Here is a 19,083-nt window from a genome sequence, read left to right on the forward strand (position 1 = left end):
AAGGGAAGGGAAATAAAAGATCAGGCTGAATTCAAATTAAAGGCCAGGCGGAATAGCTCTGTCTTACAGGCCCGGCAGAAGGAGGTTAAATCCTGCAGGGCCCTGGTCTCCTGGGACAGAGCATTCCACCAGGTCGGAGCCACCACTGAGAAGGCCCTGGCCCTGGGGGAGGATAGTCTGACTTCCTCAGGGCTCGGGACCTCTAAACTATGGTTATTCATGGACCTTAAGGTCCTCTGCGGGGCAGACCAGGAGAGGCGGTCCCATAGGTACGAGGGCTCCTCCTCCGTGAATTTCTTGTGGGGACAAAGGGGTCCTGCCCAGGCCGGCCTCCTGTTATTGGTGTGGCCAACCGGATGTCTTTTCCGGAACTCCACAAACAGGGCAGCAGCAGAGCTCTCCCCACATGGGATTCGCGGCAACAGATGAAGGGAAAAATCTGAATTTTGTACGGGAGAGATTTTCAACTTCCTGTGCAAAGGATGCACTGAAACGTTCCGTCGTTTTTTGCAGCGAAAACAGCCAAACGAGGCTTTTAGAGACCAACCCAGGCTCCTCGCTGCTTTTGCTTAGCTTAGCTGCCTCCTTGGGAGACACAATCTGCAAAGTGGCCGGCATCCCTCATGGCAGCCTCCGATATCCGACTGCCTCCTCCTCTCCCCCCCACTTCTCCCTTATCAGTTTTGCTCCAGCTTTAGAAACAGGCTTGCAAGGCCTCTGATAGTTCAAGGGGATTCAGTGCATAATTCATAGAGTTGTAGAGTCAGAAGGGACCTGAGGGTCATCTAGTGCAACCCGCTGCAATGCAGCAATCGCAACTCAAGCATCCCTGACAGATGGCCACCCAACTGAAGGAACTCCCTGCCGCAGGATCAGGCGATGGCACCTGGCTCAAATGGCTTTCAAAGGGCGATGAGAGAGGAGAGGTCTGTGTACAACCTGCAAGGCGCAGGAGCTAAAGGAAGCCTCCATGATAGAAGCAGTCTACCCCCAAACATCAGCTGCTTTGGTGGGGTGAGGCTGAGAGAGACGGCTTTTGCCATGGAGCCTTCTACTTACATTCTTAAAGGTAAAGGTAAAGGGACCCCTGACCATTAGGTCCAGTCGTGACCGACTCTGGGGTTGCAGCGCTCATCTTGCTTTATTGGCCGAGGGAGCCAGCGTACAGTTTCCGGGTCATGTGGCAAGCAGGACTAAGCCGCTTCTGACGAACCAGAGCAGCGCACGGGAACGCCATTTGCCTTCCTGCCAGAGCTGTACCTATTTATCTACTTGCACTTTGACGTGCTTTCGAATTGCTAGGTTGGCAGGAGCAGGGACTGAGCAACGGGAGCTCACCCCATCGCGGGGATTCGAACCGCTGACCTTCCGATTGGCAACCCCTAGGCTCTGTGGTTTAACCCACAGCGCCACCTGTGTCCCTACTTACATTCTTAGGGAGGAAAAAAAATAACTTTCCCAAGGCCTTGCAGGTTCACAAATTGGTACAAGAGCTAAATGGAAGCAGGGCATTTACAGTATATCAGCTTGTGAAGAACCTCAGGAGAGCCTGGCTGCTGGATGAGGCCAAAGGGGGCCCAGGATCCTGTTCTCACTGTGGCTAAACACCCTCAAAAACCTAGTGTTGTAAATAAAATCTGCCCTTTTCCCTTATGGGGTATCCAAGAGCCCATATAGAGTCCTTACATAGTTTCCCTAATGGCAGGAGGAAATAACAGAGGCCAACCAGAGAATATTGAGAAGCAAGGCAGCTAGTAAGCCTGATCTTTATTGATCTGTTGCAACAGGGTGCCCCCTCACACGCAGGAGAAGGAGGAGGAACCCCAAACAATGGTGTGCAAGCCCTTATATAAGGTAAAGGTAAAGGGAACCTGACCATTAGGTCCAGTCACGGACGACTCTGGGGTTGCGGCCTCATCTCGCTTTACTGGCCGAGGGAGCCGGCGTACAGCTTCTGGGTCATGTGGCCAGCAGGACTAAGCTGCTTCTGGCAAACCAGAGCAGCGCACGGAAACGCCGTTTACCTTTCCGCCGGAGCAGTACCTACCGGTATTTATCTGCTTGCACTATGACGTGCTTTCGAACTGCTAGGTTGGCAGGAGCAGGGACCGAGCAACGGGAGCTCACCCCGTCATGGGGATTCGAACCACTGACCTTCTGATCGGCAAGTCCTAGGCTCTGTGGTTTAACCCACAGCGCCACCCGCGTCCCTTATATAGACTTTTGAAATTGCCACCTTGTAGATCAAGACCACCCCCAGAAACATCATACCTACATCACAGAAAGGGCGGTCTACATCAGAAATCTGAGTGCTTTGTTTACCTCCTGTCTGCCAGGTTACCTGTTGAATGGTCACTTGATTGGATTGCCTGGGGAGCCTGGCCAGTCTTTTGTAATGATAAATACTTAGTTCCTGAGCCAGGTCACAGGCTAACCCTATTCATATCTTAAATGTGCCTTTAAGACAGGATTTGTGAAGGAAAAAGACAATGGGGAAGTTTCCCACTTTGACCTTGCAGAGAAATAATTTAGGTCAGTTTGGGAATCAAAAATGGTTCCAGGTCGGTCTTCCTGTGCTGATCTATGTACGTGCTTGGTTGGTACACTTAGGTACATTTAACATATATCTAAGACCTCAAAATTCCTGTCACAATAGGAATCTAGGTAGACTGCGCCTGGACCTGGAGGCTCCATAGGCGTGTAAGAAGAGCCTGGCTGCTGGATTAGGCCCAGGGGGGCCCATCCAGCCCAGCGTCTTCTTCTCAAATTGGCCAACCGGATGCCCCAAAGCGAAACCTGCAAGGGATCCGATCTCAAGTCTCCCCTCCTGCAACTGGAGGCCAGCAGGGATTGAACTGGGGACGTTCTGCATGCAAAGCAGGTGTTCTCCCTCCTGAGCCACGGCGGCCGTTCTCTGCTGAGCTGTTCTGGGCCGGGAATGTAGGGAAGGAAGGACAAGCGCCAAGGATCAAGGTTTTGGTTTCCTAAGTTACGAAACCCCGGGGGCTGAGGAAGCTGGCCACGCTAAGGTCAGCTCAAGGACTCGGGGAGGGGAACTCGGGCAAGAAGCAAAGAGCTTTCATGGGTTGCTTTCGTCCCATTTCAAGCTGTAGAACTGTGGAGGTGAATGGGACCCCCAAGAGTCATCTAGTCCAACCCGCTGCAAGACAGGAGCCACGGCTAATGTTCGCCTTTCTCCCGAGGGTCTCTGCGTTCAGTGTTTCTGTGCGGAACCGATCACTCCATTTTACCTCGGGGACCTTTGGCAAAAATCTGTCACCTCTCGGTCTCCAGCTGCTTTCGAATTCGTGACACGAGGCTCACGGCCGCCTGACATTTGGTGCTGTGAAGAGGGCTGGGGAGTCAAGCCTGCCCTCTCTTGAAGTCGGGCATTCAGGAGTTTGGGGTGAGGCCTTACGGCCTGGGGGTGAAGCCACGAGAAAGGCAGAGGGGCGTGGGAAATTCTCAGAGTCAGCCTTTGCCCATCTAGCCCACTCGGACTGGCAGCAGCTCTCCAGGTGAATGCCATTACCAATAATAATAATAATAATAATGTTTAGTCGTTTAGTGGTGTCTGCCTCTTCGTGACCCCCTGGACCAGAGCACGCCAGGCCCTCCTCTCTTCCACTGCCTCCCTCATGCAGGTCACTTCGAGAACACTGTCCCACCATCTCGTCCTCTGTCGTCCCCTTCTCCTTGGCCCTCCATCTTTCCCAACATCAGGGTCTTTTCCAGGGAGTCTTCTCTTCTCATGAGGTGGCCAAAGGATTGGAGCCTCAGCTTCAGGATCTGTCCTTCCAGTGAGCACTCAGGGCTGATTTCCTTAAGAATGGATACATTTGATCTTCTTGCAGTCCATGGGACTCTCAAGAGTAATTACGGTAATTATTATTATTATTATTATTATTATTATTATTATTATTATTATTAATACCCTGCCCATCTGGCTGGGTTTCCCCAGCCACTCTGGGCGGCTTCCAACAAAACACTAAAATACAATAACCTATTAAACATTAAAAGCTTCCCTAAAGAGGGCTGCCTTCAGATGTCTTCTGAATGTCAGGTAGTTGTTTATTTCCTTGACATCTGCTGGGAGGGCATTCCACAGGGCGGGCCCCACCACCAAGAAGGCCCTCTGCCTGGTTCCCTGTAACTTGGCTTCTCGCAGGGAGGGAACCGCCAGAAGGTCCTTGGAGCTGGACCTCAGTGTCTGGGCAGAACGAAGGAGGTGGAGACATCATAATCCTGCCTACCAGAACCTCCTGATGGATTTATTCTTTTTCCACTGGCTATTCTTAAGTTCTTGCGGCCAAACTTATAGCTGCTTTTCCTCCTCTGTGAGTTTGCCCCGTCCTCTTTCAAAGGCTTCTGGGTTCATGGCCATCCCTGCGGGAGCAAGTTCCACAGGCTAACTATGCGCAGGTCCCGCTTTGGCGCTCTAACCACTAGACCACACGCCCTCCCTGGTCTTGTTGCAGGGCGGAGGATCTCAGGCGCCTGGGAGGCAAAACCCCACCAGCGACCCACACACCGAGGGAGCGACACGTACACTCTGAGATTGCCCTGCAAAGGATGGAAAATCTTAGCCTTCCCCGTGGCCCTGGAGGGAGACGCATTACAGGAGGTTTTTCCTTTCCCTCCGAAAACACATTAAAAAGAGATTTGAGAGAGAAATAATTCGGCAATCCCTGGAGTTTAATTCCTTGTGGGCCAGCAGGGGAGGATCAGAATTCATTAAGACCGGGAAAACTTCCTTGGCCAAATTCTCTCGTCCTTTTCTTCGCATGAGAAACCTTCTACACACCACAGGGTGCCCAAATTTGCCTTCTTGCTACGGATCTTAGCCTCCTGCCAAAATATGGCCTGCGTCCAGGATCTCTGAGGGACCCCCCTTCCCCCCAACCCCCCCTGGTTCTTGTGGTCTATTAGCAGGACTCAAAGGATAAGGCTTTGTCCCTCCACCCCACATGGAGGGTTTTATTCAGCCGAGGCAGTGTGGTGTAGCAGTTACAGTGTAAGGCGAGGACCTAGGAGGGACCTGGGTTCAAATCCCCACTCGGCCATGTCTCAGTGGGTGACATTGGGCCAGTCAAAGAATTATTGTGTTGTTGTTTAGTTGTTTAGTCGTGTCCACCTCTTCATGACCCCCTGGACCAGAGCACGCCAGGCACTCCTGTCTTCCACTGCCTCCCTCCTGCTGGTAGCTTCGAGAACACTGTCCCACCATCTCATCCTCCGTCGTCCCCTTCTCCTTGTGCCCTCCATCTTTCCCAACATCGGGGCCTCTTCCAGGGAGTCTTCTCTTCTTATGAGGTGGCCAAAGTATTGGAGCCTCAGCTTCAGGATCAGTCCTTCCAGTGAGCACTCAGGGCTGATTTCCTTAAGAATAGTCGGTGGAAGAAGATTGGAAGAAATTTAAAGACTATTTACAGAAATACTGCAAAATTAATGAATGTTAGAATGATGTTGGATTGAAGTTAAGTGGTTTTCAGCAGTAATGTTAAAAAGATGTGCAAAAATGGATTGTTAACAGGTGATAATTTAAAGTTATAATATATTAAGACTAAAGATTAGGATAAAAACAAAGAGGGAAAGGATTTGCTGAACCAACTAATTGAATTGGATACAAAAAAGGGAGGTGTGAGGAGGGCCGGGGAACAGGCAAATGAAAGATAAGACACGGAAAGATTGAATTGTTTTTAACTGTTTTTACTTTGTATTTTTTCTTTTTCTTTTTTCTTTTTGTAATATTTTGAAAACCTTAATAAAAAAATTTTAAAAAAAGATTTCCTTAAGAATAGATAGGTTTAATCTTCTTGCAGTCCATGGGACTCTCAAGAGTCTCCTCCAGTACCAGAACTCAAAAGCATGGGACACCCCTGGGTCATCTAATCCACTCCCAGCTGAAGAATCCCTGGCAGGTGGCCACCCCAGCTCTGTTTAAAGGTCTCCAAAGAAGGAGAGGCCATCACCTTCCTGGTGGAGCTGGAATCTCCTTTCTTGCCACATTTGAGTCCTGGGTTCGAGTCCTCTCCTCCCGAGCAGCAGAAAACAAGCGTGCTCCATCTTCATCATCAACATCCAATATCCTTTATTTGGCATAGCAAACCACACATTATCAAACAGTCACCGTATACAAATTGTGTAAAATACAAGCTCAGCATAACAAGGTTTGTCCCAGTCAGATCTTTAACTCCAGAGGAAATCAATTTGCATAAATAATACAACACTACCACATCACTGATCATTTAAGAACCACTAAATCTCTTTATAATGGCCCAGTATTTCAACATGGACAGCACTCAAAAATTCGGCCACTATTAAAGCAATTTGATCATTCCTGTCCGAAAGCAGGTCCTGAACGGTTGGTGGCATAGAATTGAGCCTGTTGAGTTGTAAGGCCTCTAATAATTGTCTTGTGGCATAAATGTCAAAATCACAAGAAAAGAAAATATGCTGCAAAGTATCAGGTTCCTGTTTACTACATTTGCGGAGACGCTCTGATTCTGGGAGAGCTAAATATCTTCCTCTCACTATCATCGAGGGAAACGTACTGAATCTGGCTAACATAAACAGCCTGCACAATTCATGATCCTTCAGATTTGTCATGTATCTCCATCTTCAATGTGGTGACTGTTCAGATCTTTGAAGACATCCCTCATGTCACCAAACAGTCTTCTCTTCTCCAGGCTTCTCCGCCTGGCCTACCCCACAAGGCTGTTGTGGGGGGAATTAAGTGAGGAAGGGGAGAACCACATTTGCCATTCCTTGGAGAAGGAGGTGAGATATGAAAGCAATAACAAATTAAATCCTACCCACTGTAGACACATCGAAACGAATGAACCGAAGTGAGCCAAGCCCATTAAATCCAGTGGGTCTACTCTGAGCAGGACGAGGATTGAGCACAACCCATAGAATTCAGCCGGACCGCCAGATCAATGGAAAAACCACATAATTTTTTAATTGGAAGCTCCCCCATTCGCTCTTCTCGAACCAACGTGTGAACTTTAATACAGCCATCCTTCGAAATTTGCACTTTTTGTTCACAACCTTGTGAAAATTCACCAGCATTTTAGTACGAATTTCTCCTTAACAGACACATTTTCACACACAATTTTGCCTAGGATACATTTTGCAAAGCAGTTTCCCCAAATACACAATGCATTCCTGGCTGTTGTTTTCAATAATATACGCCTTTATAGGCATGCTTTACCCAGGTGGGTGGGTTTTCGCACACCTTCATCTGCAGGAGAACCGCACTACAAAATTCGGAGCAGTGCCAATCTTGATGGACGGCTGCATTTCGGTTCAGGTATTGTGTCGTAAAATGTGAACGGGGTAAGTCTGCCTTGAAGGTGCAAAGTGGACGGAACTTCTGCTGCAGACAGAATTAGGATTTTTTGTGTGTCGGGTTTTTTGCTCCAGCCCTGCGCTCGTCTCTGGCAAAATACCTCTGACATGCCTCTCCGCCACCTCCTCTCGCTGCCATTGATAAGAGGAAAGATCTGCATCATCCCAGAGAGAGCTAATCGCTTCCCTCAACCTTTTGCAAGCTCCTTGTCCCCCGGGGCCTCTGACTGATCGCTTGGTCCTTATCACCCAGGTAGCGTGATTCCCTCCTGACGCACACATCCAGCTCAGAGTCACAGTCCTTGGTTTTTGAACCTAATCAATTCCTTTAGGAATTTTGAACCTAATCAATTCCTTCCTCCTAGATTGCTGATCCATCTGAATTCTATTACTGCCTTGAGGATTAGGCTATCTCCGTGTGAAGCTTTTGATGGTGCTTATCTTTCACCACGGCCTTGTGGGGAAGAGGCCTTGACACGTTCCTGCCTCAAATAGGGCTTCTCTGACAGCTTCACCAGATGACACACCAGACTCATCTCGTAAGCCCCCGGCCCTGCTAGGCTTTTCCTTGCAGCGGCTGTGTGAGCACATAACGCTAAAACCATGATTCGTTTTAACCAGGGGTTGTTTTACAGATGAGCAAACAAACCATAGTTCGTAGGCCAATGGCCCCTCTAGTCCAGTCTCATATTCTCACACTGGCAAGATACCCCTAGGAATCAAGATAGACTGCCCCTGGACTTGGAGGTTCCACAAGGGCATAAGGAGAGACAGGTTTCTGGATGAGGCCCATGGTCTGCCTAGTCTGGCATCCTGTTCTCTCAGAGGCCAACCAGATGCCTCAATAGGAATCCAGCAAGCAGGATTTGAGCATGAGATCTGAAATATACTCAGAGTCGAGAGTGGATTTCATGCTCTTTATTCAGCGCATAGTGGTGAGGAGGAATGGAAGTCCCCCCAGAATGTCTGCTTTATATACATTATTTACACAGTGGGTCCCACATGATTGGCTAATTCCAGGATTCTCCTGTAGGCCAATCAGGGAAGGTAAACAGCATTTCCGTGCGCTGCTCTGGTTCGCCAAAAGCGGCTTAGTCATGCTGGCCACATGACCCGGAAGCTGTACGCCGGCTCCCTTGGCCAATAAAGCGAGATGAGTGCCGCAACCCCAGAGTCTGTCACGATTGGACCTAATGGTCAGGGGTCCCTTTACCTTTACCTTTGGCAAAACTGTCACACTCACTTTCTGAAGGCTTTGGGGAACAGCTGGGGATCCTTTTACATTTTCGATCAAGGTGCGCTTGAATCACCACCTTCTGAAGTAATAGAATCAGAATTGCAGAGTTGGAAGGGACCTCCACAGGTCATCTAGTCCAGCCCCCTGCAATGCAGGAATCTCAGCTGAAGCATCCAGGACAGATGGCCATCCGACCTCTGCTTAAAAGCCTCCAAGGAAGGAGAGCCTGCCACCGTCTCGTGGGAGACTGTTCCACTGACTAATAGCTCTTATCATCAGAAAGTTCTTCCAGATGTTTTAGTCAGAATCTCCTTCCTTGTAACTTGAAGCCGTGGGTTCGGATTCGTGTTGGAAAATTTCCTGCCCTGCTTATATCCCAACTTTGCTGCCTGAAGCAGCATCAAGATACAGTCCGTTGGCGAACATTTCGGTTTTAGAAGGCCGTAAACCCGGAAGTAAATGCATCGGTTTTCGAATGCGCCTCGGAAGTCAAACATGCCCTGCAGCTTCGGCTGTGTGCAAGATCCTGTCGGCTATTGAGTTTTCAGTTTTCGAACGTTTCAGAACTCGAATGGTCTTCCGGAACAGATCACGTTCGAAAAACCGAGGTACCACTGCACTCAGTCTCATTCACTTCACGTAACAAACTGACCTTTCTTTAGTCCTCTTGCGTGAGAACTTCTTGCAGGCATAAGGGCAAATGTGTGGTCATGACAAAGGCCACATTATAACTCTAGCAAAAGGTCCCAAACCTCTTGGTGTGTGTGTGTGTGTGTGTGTGTGTGTGTGCGTGCAGGACGACACTTGGCACACTGGACACACATGTGGGTTCAGACGCACGCCTCACAACAGCAGCTGCGGAAAGGACAGGTGTGGCAGAGACCCAGAAAGTTGGCACCGGTCACCTGCCTTGGAGATACGCCTCACAGCTCCCCAGCGCAAGGGGGAAAGAAACAGAGGGGCGCTTTTTGCACAGCTGGCCAGTTTCTCCTTGGCCAAGGGACTGGCAGGGGGTGCAGCTTGGCAAGTCTCCCGTGGCAGAGCCAACTGCTGGTGGGCAGAGAGCCCTCCCACCCGAGGAAGGGAGGTGGGGTTTCGCTGCAAAAGGGGGCTGGGTCTATGGGGCAGGGGAGCTGGGGAAAGCAGGAGGGGAAAGAGGGAGGTTTCTGGGAGGAGGGGCTTCCCTCTCTCTCTCTCTCTTTCTCCCCTCTCAACTGAAGATCCAGTTTCAACAAGTGCCTCTGTCCAGAGAAGGAGCGGAGGAACCGAGCCGTCTATTTAAAGACAGGAAGGGCCCCCTCCCTCTGAATGTATATCTCCTACATGTGCTCCCTATAGGCTACCCCCACCCCTTTTGTTGTTGTTGTCGTCTCCCCCTCCCCACCCCCTTGGCTCCTGTCCCCTCCGTCTCCTGCACCAGCAAATATGGGGAAAGGGGTAAGTACCGCTGCTTCTGGGGCTCCCAAAGGCCATATCTGGGGGTGGGAGAGAGAAAGAAGTGGTCCTTCAGGGGTGCAAACAAGTACTGCAAAGGGACAGTAATGGGGGGGGGGGCACCTGCAGGGGATCCTGAGAAGGGCAGGGTGTGGGTGCGCGCCTTGTGGGGTTTTGTGGAGAGCAAGGGGGAAGGGTCCGCAGGCAGAGAAAAGGCAAGAGTTGGAGGAAGGAGATCGGAGCGTGTTTGCGCAGCCTTCTCTGGGAGACCAGAAGGCGCGTTTGTTCCCAAAGAACCGTTTCCATATCTCCCACCCCCCTTTGAAGGCAGATTAGCCCCACAGGCCCTGGCTGGGCTGGGCAGATTGCGGTCCTCTCTGGGCGTGGTCCGCTTTGGCAGAGAGGGGAGTGCAGGATCGGGTCCACGGGTTGCATTTAATAATTTTAGGTCTTGCGCTCACATAGACTGGCCTTGGGGCGTCTTGTTGCTTTGAGCGGAGGAGCGAGGCTGTAAATGTCGTGGTGCTGAAATTCACCGGAGTCCCGCGGGCTGCTTTCTGCTGCTGCCCTCTGTCTGTCGTACTTTGAGGAGAGGGGTGTTTGGGCTCCTGCTTTGAGTTCGGAAAAGTTTTCTTTTGCCCCTGGCCAGGAGGTCTGTGCTGTTGTTCTTGCACCTACAAAGTGTGGCCTTCGCTTTGAGCCTCTAAGGAGAACCTCGAGGCCGGTGGCGGCGGCAGCTGGCAAAATCTGCCACCGCAGCTGTCAGAAAAAGTATTTCGCTGTCAGATCTTACAGGGTGGCAGAGAGAGGTGCAGGAGAGCAAAGCGTGTTGTTAAATCCATGTCACAGGTTGTGTTGGTTTCTCACATTCGGTAGAAAGGCATATTTAACAGACAAGTATAATATTCTGCAAGACAAAAGCGTCTGTTGGGGTTTCTTTCTTTTAGACTGCTGGGAAAGGTGACTGCCAGCTTCCAGCTTCCACAGAACTGTTTGCTAAGTTTCTCTCCTCCCTGTTGCAACGTTTGGTGCAATTTGGGGGTTGGGGGAAATGCTCCCTTCTCTGCACCCACAAAACAGATTAAAGAAAAGGCGCTTCTCAGCCTTCTCTATAGATCGCTTTTTCCACAGTCATGGTTCTCACCCGCAAAGGAAAGAGAAAGGGGTATTAGCTTTTGATGTCCCAGATGTTTGGGACACCGCTGAGGATTCACCTGTGATCTAGCGCAGCTGGAACTCCTGGGGTTCATTTTCAGATGTATAATTCAGTGCAGAACTCCTGGGGTTCCTATCAGTGCAAATGACTATGATCCTGTGTTCTTTGTCAGAAAGGTAGATGGTGAAACATAGCTGCGTAGTCGGCTCTCCGTCAGCTTCCAGGAGCGCTTATTTTCATTCACTTGTAATCCTCTCCTAATTAAACAAGATCTTGTCCCCGTGGGAAAAGCTGAATCCGTGTCTGGTACAAGCCAGGGGGTGGATTAGTCGGTCTGGATCCCATTAAGCGTCTTCATTTAGAATCGAGCCATGCAGGGTAGATCCCACAACCTTTCAAAACCACAACCGGAGAAAGACGATAGTTTTTGTTTGGATTCTGAATTGTAGGTTTTCCGGCGCAACCTTAGGGTCTAGAAACTTGAAATAACACACCATCTCCTGGCACTTCATGAGACGCCATCAGGGCAGAGATGGGTGGCAGGAGGCCCCCCTGGATCCTGTCAATCACTAGGCACCAGCCCTCCCAGAATGGGGGCTGGAGCTCAGGGATTTGGGGGCCACTGCAAGGTTGCTGTTTTTTATGCAGTGGAGGCAGGAAAGATGCAGAGGGGATTGGAAGAGACAGAGGCTCTGGCTTTCTTCATTATTTTGAATAGTTCTTTTATGATACTTGCTTTTTCCTATGTGAAGTCTCATGAAGAAGAAAAAAATCAAAACAACCAAAGCAATATGAATGTGCCAGACTTTATTGATGGTCAAATTTGGGTAATTAGAGCAGGGGGTGTTGATTGAGAGAGATTAAAGCTTTATTGATCATACACACCATACTTTGCTGATTGGAGGTATTTCTCCAGTGCAATTGGCCCTTTTTTCCCCTTGCTGCTGCACAGCTACACGCTGGGCTGGCCACCTGAATAGTGAATAGTGAATAGTTTGCTTTTTATTCAGTTTATTGTCTTTTCTTTGTGTTAATTGTACTTCTTGACATGTATCTTTAATGAACCTCAGTAAAATAATTTTTTTTGGGGGGGGGGGAGAGACAGAGGCTGATTTCTGCCCCCTGCATTCAGTGGAATGATACATTAACTTTGATTCCTGTGAAGGTTTGGGCTGGATGACCCTTAGGATCCCTTCTGACTTTGCATGTCTAGGATTCTGTGATTGCCCCCTGTCCCATTTCCACGCACCCTTTTGCCACAAAGCAGGGTGCAGCCAGGGCCAGGCTGTGTGAGCAAACTGGACCCCTGTTGCCAGAGATTTCTCAGGGCTTGTTCCCCGATAACCTGAGGGTTTGCCCCTGCATTTCTTTGCACAAAGTTTGCACCAACATCTCTGAGGCTTTGCCACAAGCAGGAGGTATATGATTCCTGTGAAATAAAAGAAAAGTCTGGATTGGGGTCAGAAAACAGTCAGCTGTTCATCAAGCAGCGGTTCTGATTTGCAGACCCTCTGAGTGTCCCTATTTTCCAGGGATGGTTCTGGATTTACAGAAGCTGTCCTGGTTTCTGATTTGATCCCAGAATGTCCCTCTTTTCCTTAGGACATCCCTATTCCCGTTGCAGAAATGTTGGAGTTGTGCAACCCCCGAGCCATGGAGATAAATAACAACACAACTTTTAGAAGACATCTGAAGGCAACCCTGTATAAGGAAGTTTTTAAACGTTGAAGTTTTTATGTATATTGGAAGCCACCCAGAGTGGCTGGGGCAACCCAATCAAATGGATGGGGTAATAATAATAATAATAATAATAATAATAATAATAATGGAATAGGATGCCCCTATTTTCATTGGTGAGGTGTTGGAGTGTATACAATCCACTTTTAAAGTCATCCAAGTTGATGGTCATTGTCGCCTCCTGTGGCAGGGAGTTCCATAGTTTAACGATATGCTTCATGAAGAAGTTCTGCGACCCTGGAGGGCCAATGCCCGTCCGTGTGGTCAGTACTGAGCTAGAGAGACCAAGTGTCCAACTTGGATTAATCTGCTTCCTCCTTTCCCGTGTTTGTGTTCCAAAACCAAGCCTCTTTCGGTCCCTGGCCTGAGAGGTTCTGTCGGTGGCGCCTTTCCAAAATCAAACAGTCTCGTCACACAGGCAGTGGGAGAGGGGTTCCCGCATCATTGGACTGGGCCCAACCCCTCGCTGGGACCTTTTGGGATCGCAAGAACCGGGCCCAGGAGATGCAGATGTTTATTCAGGAGCAGAAAATAAAAAGAGGACCTCATCGCAACGCTCACGGAAAAGTTCCCCCATTGCCAAGAACAACTCTGGTTTGCCAGGGTTCGTGTTACAGAGAGACCTAGGAACCAGGTCCTGTGTGGCCGTGGGGTGGGGGAGACAGGGGAACCCCAATCTCCCCGTGGGGTCCTCAGTTCCAGCACCTTTTGCACGGCTTGCCCCCTGGTTACCACGCTGACCTCTGTTCAAGGGAGGCAGGAATCGACTTCCTAATCACTTGACCCCTGATGCATTTTCCCTCGTTTAAAAATAGTTGGAAATGTGTATATATAGGACCTGGGGCTTTGGAATGACAAGGCCTGGCCTCACAGCAGGAGGAATGGCCAGGGGCCTGGGCTGACCGTCGGCTTCTCCATGCAAAACGGGGGCATTGTGAGCAGGTCCTCACACCATGCGCTCAAAGCACATCCATTGAAAGGTGCTGGGAAATGCGGCTTTGCCGGGCACAGAGCTGTCATTCCTGGCAACCTTTGCAAACGAAAGCAAAAGCCGGTGTACAAATGTGGAGGACAGAACTTGCAAAGATGAGAAACCAGCAGCAGCACATTTGTCCACCCTGTAGTTCCGCAAACTGTTATGAAACTGCCGTGGCCTTTGGCTATTTCAATAAACTTATTGATGATGATGATGACAATATTTGTCCATTCCTAGTTCTTACTGATCATAGGGCAGATGCTGGAAGCACAGGCCTCCTGGGGCGTGGAAATGAGCAACGCCTGGCCTTTTCTCTGGGAAAAACAACCGCTTTGCTTCGTCCACTGAAACCCCCCAAAAGCTAGCTAGATACCAGCTTTGCATTGCAGGGGGTTGGACCCAGCCCAGTTTTCCCTTAAAGCCACCCCTCATTCTGCCCTGTGTCCCCAGCGATTGATATTCAGAAGCGTGAATTCCCCCAGTCCTCTTTTAAAGCCATCCAGCTTGGTGGCCATCGCTGCCTCATGTGGCAAGGAGTTCCACAGTTCAACTCTGTCCCGCGTGAAGAAGCCCTTGCTTTTCTCTGCCCTGGATTTTCACGGGGTGCCCATGAGTTCTAGCGCTAGGAGAGAGGGGCGCAAACATTCCTCTATCCACTTTCTCCATCGTTCTATAAACTTCTACCATCTCACCTCTCCTTGGCTGTTTCCCCTGAAGCAGAAATCCCCAAACGCCACAGCCCTTCCTCGCTCCATCGTTCCCTGCATTGTTTTGTGGCATTTGATCCGCCGTGCAGTTGTCCCTCCTCACCTCAGCCGAGGGAAGGGCTTCGCTCAGGGAGTTTCCGCCTGGCCCAATTCTTTCTCTCCCTCCTTTTGGGCCAGGATGGGGAAAACACGCTTTCTCCCTGTCTCCGGGGGCCCAGAGGAGAGGCTTGCCAAGCCCAGAGCCCGGCGGAGGAGAGAGAAGATGTCTCCCTGGGCACTGAATGCCCAAGCAGCCGGAACAGAGGGGTCTTTCTGCCTCCTTGAAAAGCCCCGGAGGCCTGAATAGGCAGGACTTGGAACAGGAGTGGTTTCGCTCTCTCCCAGCCTTTTCTCTCGCTCTCCGGGGTCCCTGGCTGTGCCAAGACATGCCCCGAGTGCTAATGACGTTGCTCTCCTCTTCCAGTGTTGTGGAATGGTGTGGCTGGCATCCCGTCCCCTTTCCCGGTCAGGCCCCAGCAGTGAGTGATGGTGGCGCAGGGCAGGAAGAGAGGTCCGAGAGTCAGGGTGGCATAACGGTTAGAGCGTCAAACTGCAAGGACCTGGGTTCAAATTACCACTTGGTCATGAAGCTCTCTGGGTGGCCTTTGGCCAGTCACGGCCTCTCAGCCTAGCATCCCTCACAGGGCTGTTGTTGTGAGGATTAAATGAGGACTTGGACCGGGGTGAGACCAGAATTCGAATCCCCACTCAGCCATGCGTCTCACGGGATATGGCAATATTTTGCAGGGTGCTCCTCCAGCCCAAAGGCAGGGAAAAAATGCATGTATTTGGATAAAGAGTGCCCCAAAATGCACTCATTATTGAAAATAACATATGAAAAGCTATTCTGGAAAATTGCTTTGCAAAGATGCGTATGTTAGGCAAAATTGCAAACAGGCATGTGCAATCTAGGAGAAATTTGCCTTAAGTGTTGATGGATTTTCATGAGGACTCTTACAAAAGGAAAGGGTGGGGGAGAATTGCATTTTGATGCAGAAACGTAAACAGCTGAAGACAGAAAAGTGAGAAACTGAGAAACTCAAACCTGCAGATTTGCCTGTTCCTATTTTTACTGATGCTGGAAGCACAGATCCTTTGGGCTTGGCGAAATGAGCGATGCCTGGTCTCCTTTCTGGGAGAAATCGAAAGCTTTGCTTCCACCTCCCACGAACTTATTCTATACAAGTGGACAACCAGCTGTGTTGGCCACTTTCCTGGTACGTCCAAATCTCAAGAGTTTTGCTGAGGTGGGGAGAGAAACATTTGGCCTCCTGTACTTCCTGCGTCCCCTCAGTCCGGAAATGCCGTGACAATAATAGCTTCCCCTGGCAGTCTGTCCAGGACTGGCTAAATAGGATCAGTAGCTCAGTGATGGTGGTGATGGAGGAGGAGGAAGACATCAAAGCTTTTGCGTCAGGCCATTCGAGGCAGGGTCCTGCCTGGGACGTTTGGCAAAGGCTGCTTTGCCGTGAGGCCACTGCTCAATGCACACTCAGGGCTCTAGAAGGAAGGTCCTTGTCTGCTCTTTTGCTGAAAGTGAGACTCATGGAGTTGGAAGGGACCCCGCGGTCGTCTCTTCTAACTCCCTGAAATGCCGGGATCACAAATGAGTCTTCATTCAGGGCCTGTATATCTCAGCAGCCGCTGTAAATGTCCCAGATTTGTTCACGATGCTTTTATTTATTTCATAAAATGTCCCCCAGAGGCTTACGAAAAAAGAAAAGAAAACAATTACGTTATCAACAAGGTGATAATTCAAGACTTCAAAACATTAAAACAATGTTTGTCTTGCCAAAGCGGTGCATGCTCTAGTTATCTCCCGCTTGGACCCCTGCAATGTGCTCTATGTGGGGCTACCTTTGAAGGTGACTCAGAAACTGCAATTAATCCAGAATGCGGCAGCTAGACTGGGGACTGGGAGCGGCCGCGGGACCATGTAACACCGGTCTTGAAAGACCTACATTGGCTCCCAGTATGTATCTGAGCACAATTCAAAGTGTTGGTGCTGACCTTGAAAGCCCTAAACAGCCTCGGTCCAGTATATCTGAAGGAGCGTCTCCACCCCCACTGAGGTCCAGATCCGAGAGCCTTCTGGCAGTTTCCTCCCTGCAAGAAGTGAGGTTACAGGGAACCAGGCAGAGGGTCTTATTGGTGGTGGCACCTGCCCTGTGGAACGCCCTCCCACCAGATGTCAAGGGGATAAACAACTACATGACATTTAGAAGACATCTGAAGGCTTCAGGGAAGTTTTTAATGAATGATGTTTTAATGTGTTTTTAATCTTTTGTTGGAAGCCGCCCAGAGTGGCTGGGGAAACCCAGCCAGATGGGCGGGGTACAAATAATAAATTATTATTATTATTAAAATAGACTAAAAACAGATTGAAACTTGCATCAGCTCTCAAACAAGGCTTGTCTAAACAAGAGTGTTTTGAGCTGAAAAGAGTATGACGAAGGCGTCTGCTTGGTGTCAAGAGGCGGGGAGTTCCAAAGTTTAGCTGCTGCCACACTAAGCAATTGAGTTCTTACAAATTCAGAACGGGGATGCTGTGGCCCCAGGAGCAGTGCCAGTTCCGCCATTGGAGCAGTCATGGATGGCGTAATAATGGCACAAGCTTATGCATGTCTACTCAGAAGTAAGCCCTACTATGTCCAGTCATGGCGTTTCCTACCAGGTAAAGCCTGTACAGTGGTACCTCGGGTTACATATGCTTCAGGTTACATAAGCTTCAGGTTACAGACTCCGCTAACCCAGAAACAGTACCTTGGGTTAAGAACTTTGCTTCAGGATGAGGACAGAAATCGTGCGGCGGCAGCAGGAGGCCCCATTAGCTAAAGTGGTTCTTCAGGTTAAGAACAGTTTCAGGTTAAGAACGGACCTCTGGAACAAATTAAGTACTTAACCCGAGGTACCACTATATATAGAGCTAAAGCGTAAGGGGGCTGGTCTCTGAAACAGCCACAGATCACACACTCCCCAGTCAGGCGATCTCGTAGGTGACCGGTCCTTGTGTACTAACGGAAGCACCTTAACTTGGGGTATATGGCATGTTAGGGGAGGGGTAGCACTTCTGGTGGGGGACACATCATGCTCCTTCTGGGGTAGTTTGTCCACCTCCCCCCCCCCACGCAGCTCTCAGTTGAAGCTCCGAGAAACTGTCAGCATGCAAGAGCAGCCAGCTAAACCAGGCGAGGGCAGCCAATGGGTCTCTAACACTCTGTGATTTAGGGACTTCCCCTGCAGGAGAAGACAGGCTCTAGCCCAGGGGTCAGCAAACTTTTTCAGCAGGGGGATGGCCCACTGTCCCTCAGAGCTTGTGGGGAGCCAGACTATCTTTTGGAGAGAGAAAAATGAACAAATTCCTAAGCCCAGAGATGCATTTTAAATAAAAGCACACATTCCACTCGTGTAAAAACACCAGGCAGGCCCCACAAAGAACCCAGAGATGCATTTTAAATAAAAGGACATATTCTACTCATGTAAAAACACGCTGATTCTCGGACTGTCCACGGGCCAGATTTAGAAGGCAATTGGGACGGATCCGACCCCCGGGCCTTAGGTTGCCTACCCATGCTCTAGCGCAGGGGTCAGTAAACTTTTTCAACAGGGGGACGGTCCACTGTCCCTCAGACCTTGTAGGGGCTGGAATATATTTGGGGGTGGGGAATGAACAAATTCCTATTCCCCACAAATAACCCAGAGATTCATTTTAAACTGCACCAGCTCGCCGCAACTCTGGGAAACGGGGGGGGGGGGGGAGGAGAGGGATTTTTGCACCACGGCACCAGATATACTTGAGGCGGCCCTGTTCCGACCAAATTTTATGCGCAAAAGTATGCACATATTAGGTGGAAATTGTAGATTAAAACACACAATGTACATTGAAATCCAGTGGTACTTCTGGTTACAAACTTAATTCGTTCTGGAGGTCTGTTCTTGACCCGAAACTGTTCTTAACTATTTCTGTTCTCATTCTGGGGCAAAGTTCTCAACTTGAGGTTAACTCTTCCGGGTTAGCGGAGTTTGTAACCTGAAGCGTTTGTAACCTGAGGCATTTGTAACTTGACGTCCCACTGTAATGTCCAGAATGTGCTAAAGTAGGGGGAGCTGCTTGCAAATTAAAAAAATGTATATGTAGTGAAATTTGTGGCTATAAGAAGAATTCATCCAAAAAAGCTGGTAGTTTTTAATGAGGATTTCTTTTAAAAATTCACAAACTGAGTTGAACGGAAGATTGGAGAAATATGTTTGTCCCATCTTTGGTGGGAATGCCCTCGGGGTCCCTGATTTTGGTCCCAAAGTACATCGAGGGTCACGAAACCGACAGATTCGCCCGTCCTTGGCTGAGAGCGCTCTGGGTCTGCCCGGCGGTGCCTTTTCCCTCTTGCCCACTGGGGCTGCTACTGCCATCTTCCTGCCCCTGTGGAGATGGCAATCTGGAACCAGT

General features: G+C 49.6%; 1 protein-coding gene across 1 annotated transcript in view; it reads left to right on the top strand.

The window, feature by feature from the left end:
- The first annotated feature begins 9,778 nt into the window (after positions 1-9,778).
- Positions 9,779-19,083, top strand: part of LOC114586449 (sodium/potassium-transporting ATPase subunit alpha-2) — a 44,860-nt gene continuing 35,555 nt past the window's right edge. The window contains exon 1 of the mRNA XM_028709914.2: positions 9,779-10,024. Coding sequence (XP_028565747.1) covers positions 10,013-10,024 — 12 coding nt within the window. The 5' untranslated portion in view covers positions 9,779-10,012. The remainder of the gene's footprint in view (positions 10,025-19,083) is intronic.

Source organism: Podarcis muralis, chromosome 16 (assembly GCF_964188315.1).
Source record: "Podarcis muralis chromosome 16, rPodMur119.hap1.1, whole genome shotgun sequence".
Classification (NCBI taxonomy): Eukaryota; Metazoa; Chordata; class Lepidosauria; order Squamata; family Lacertidae; genus Podarcis; species Podarcis muralis.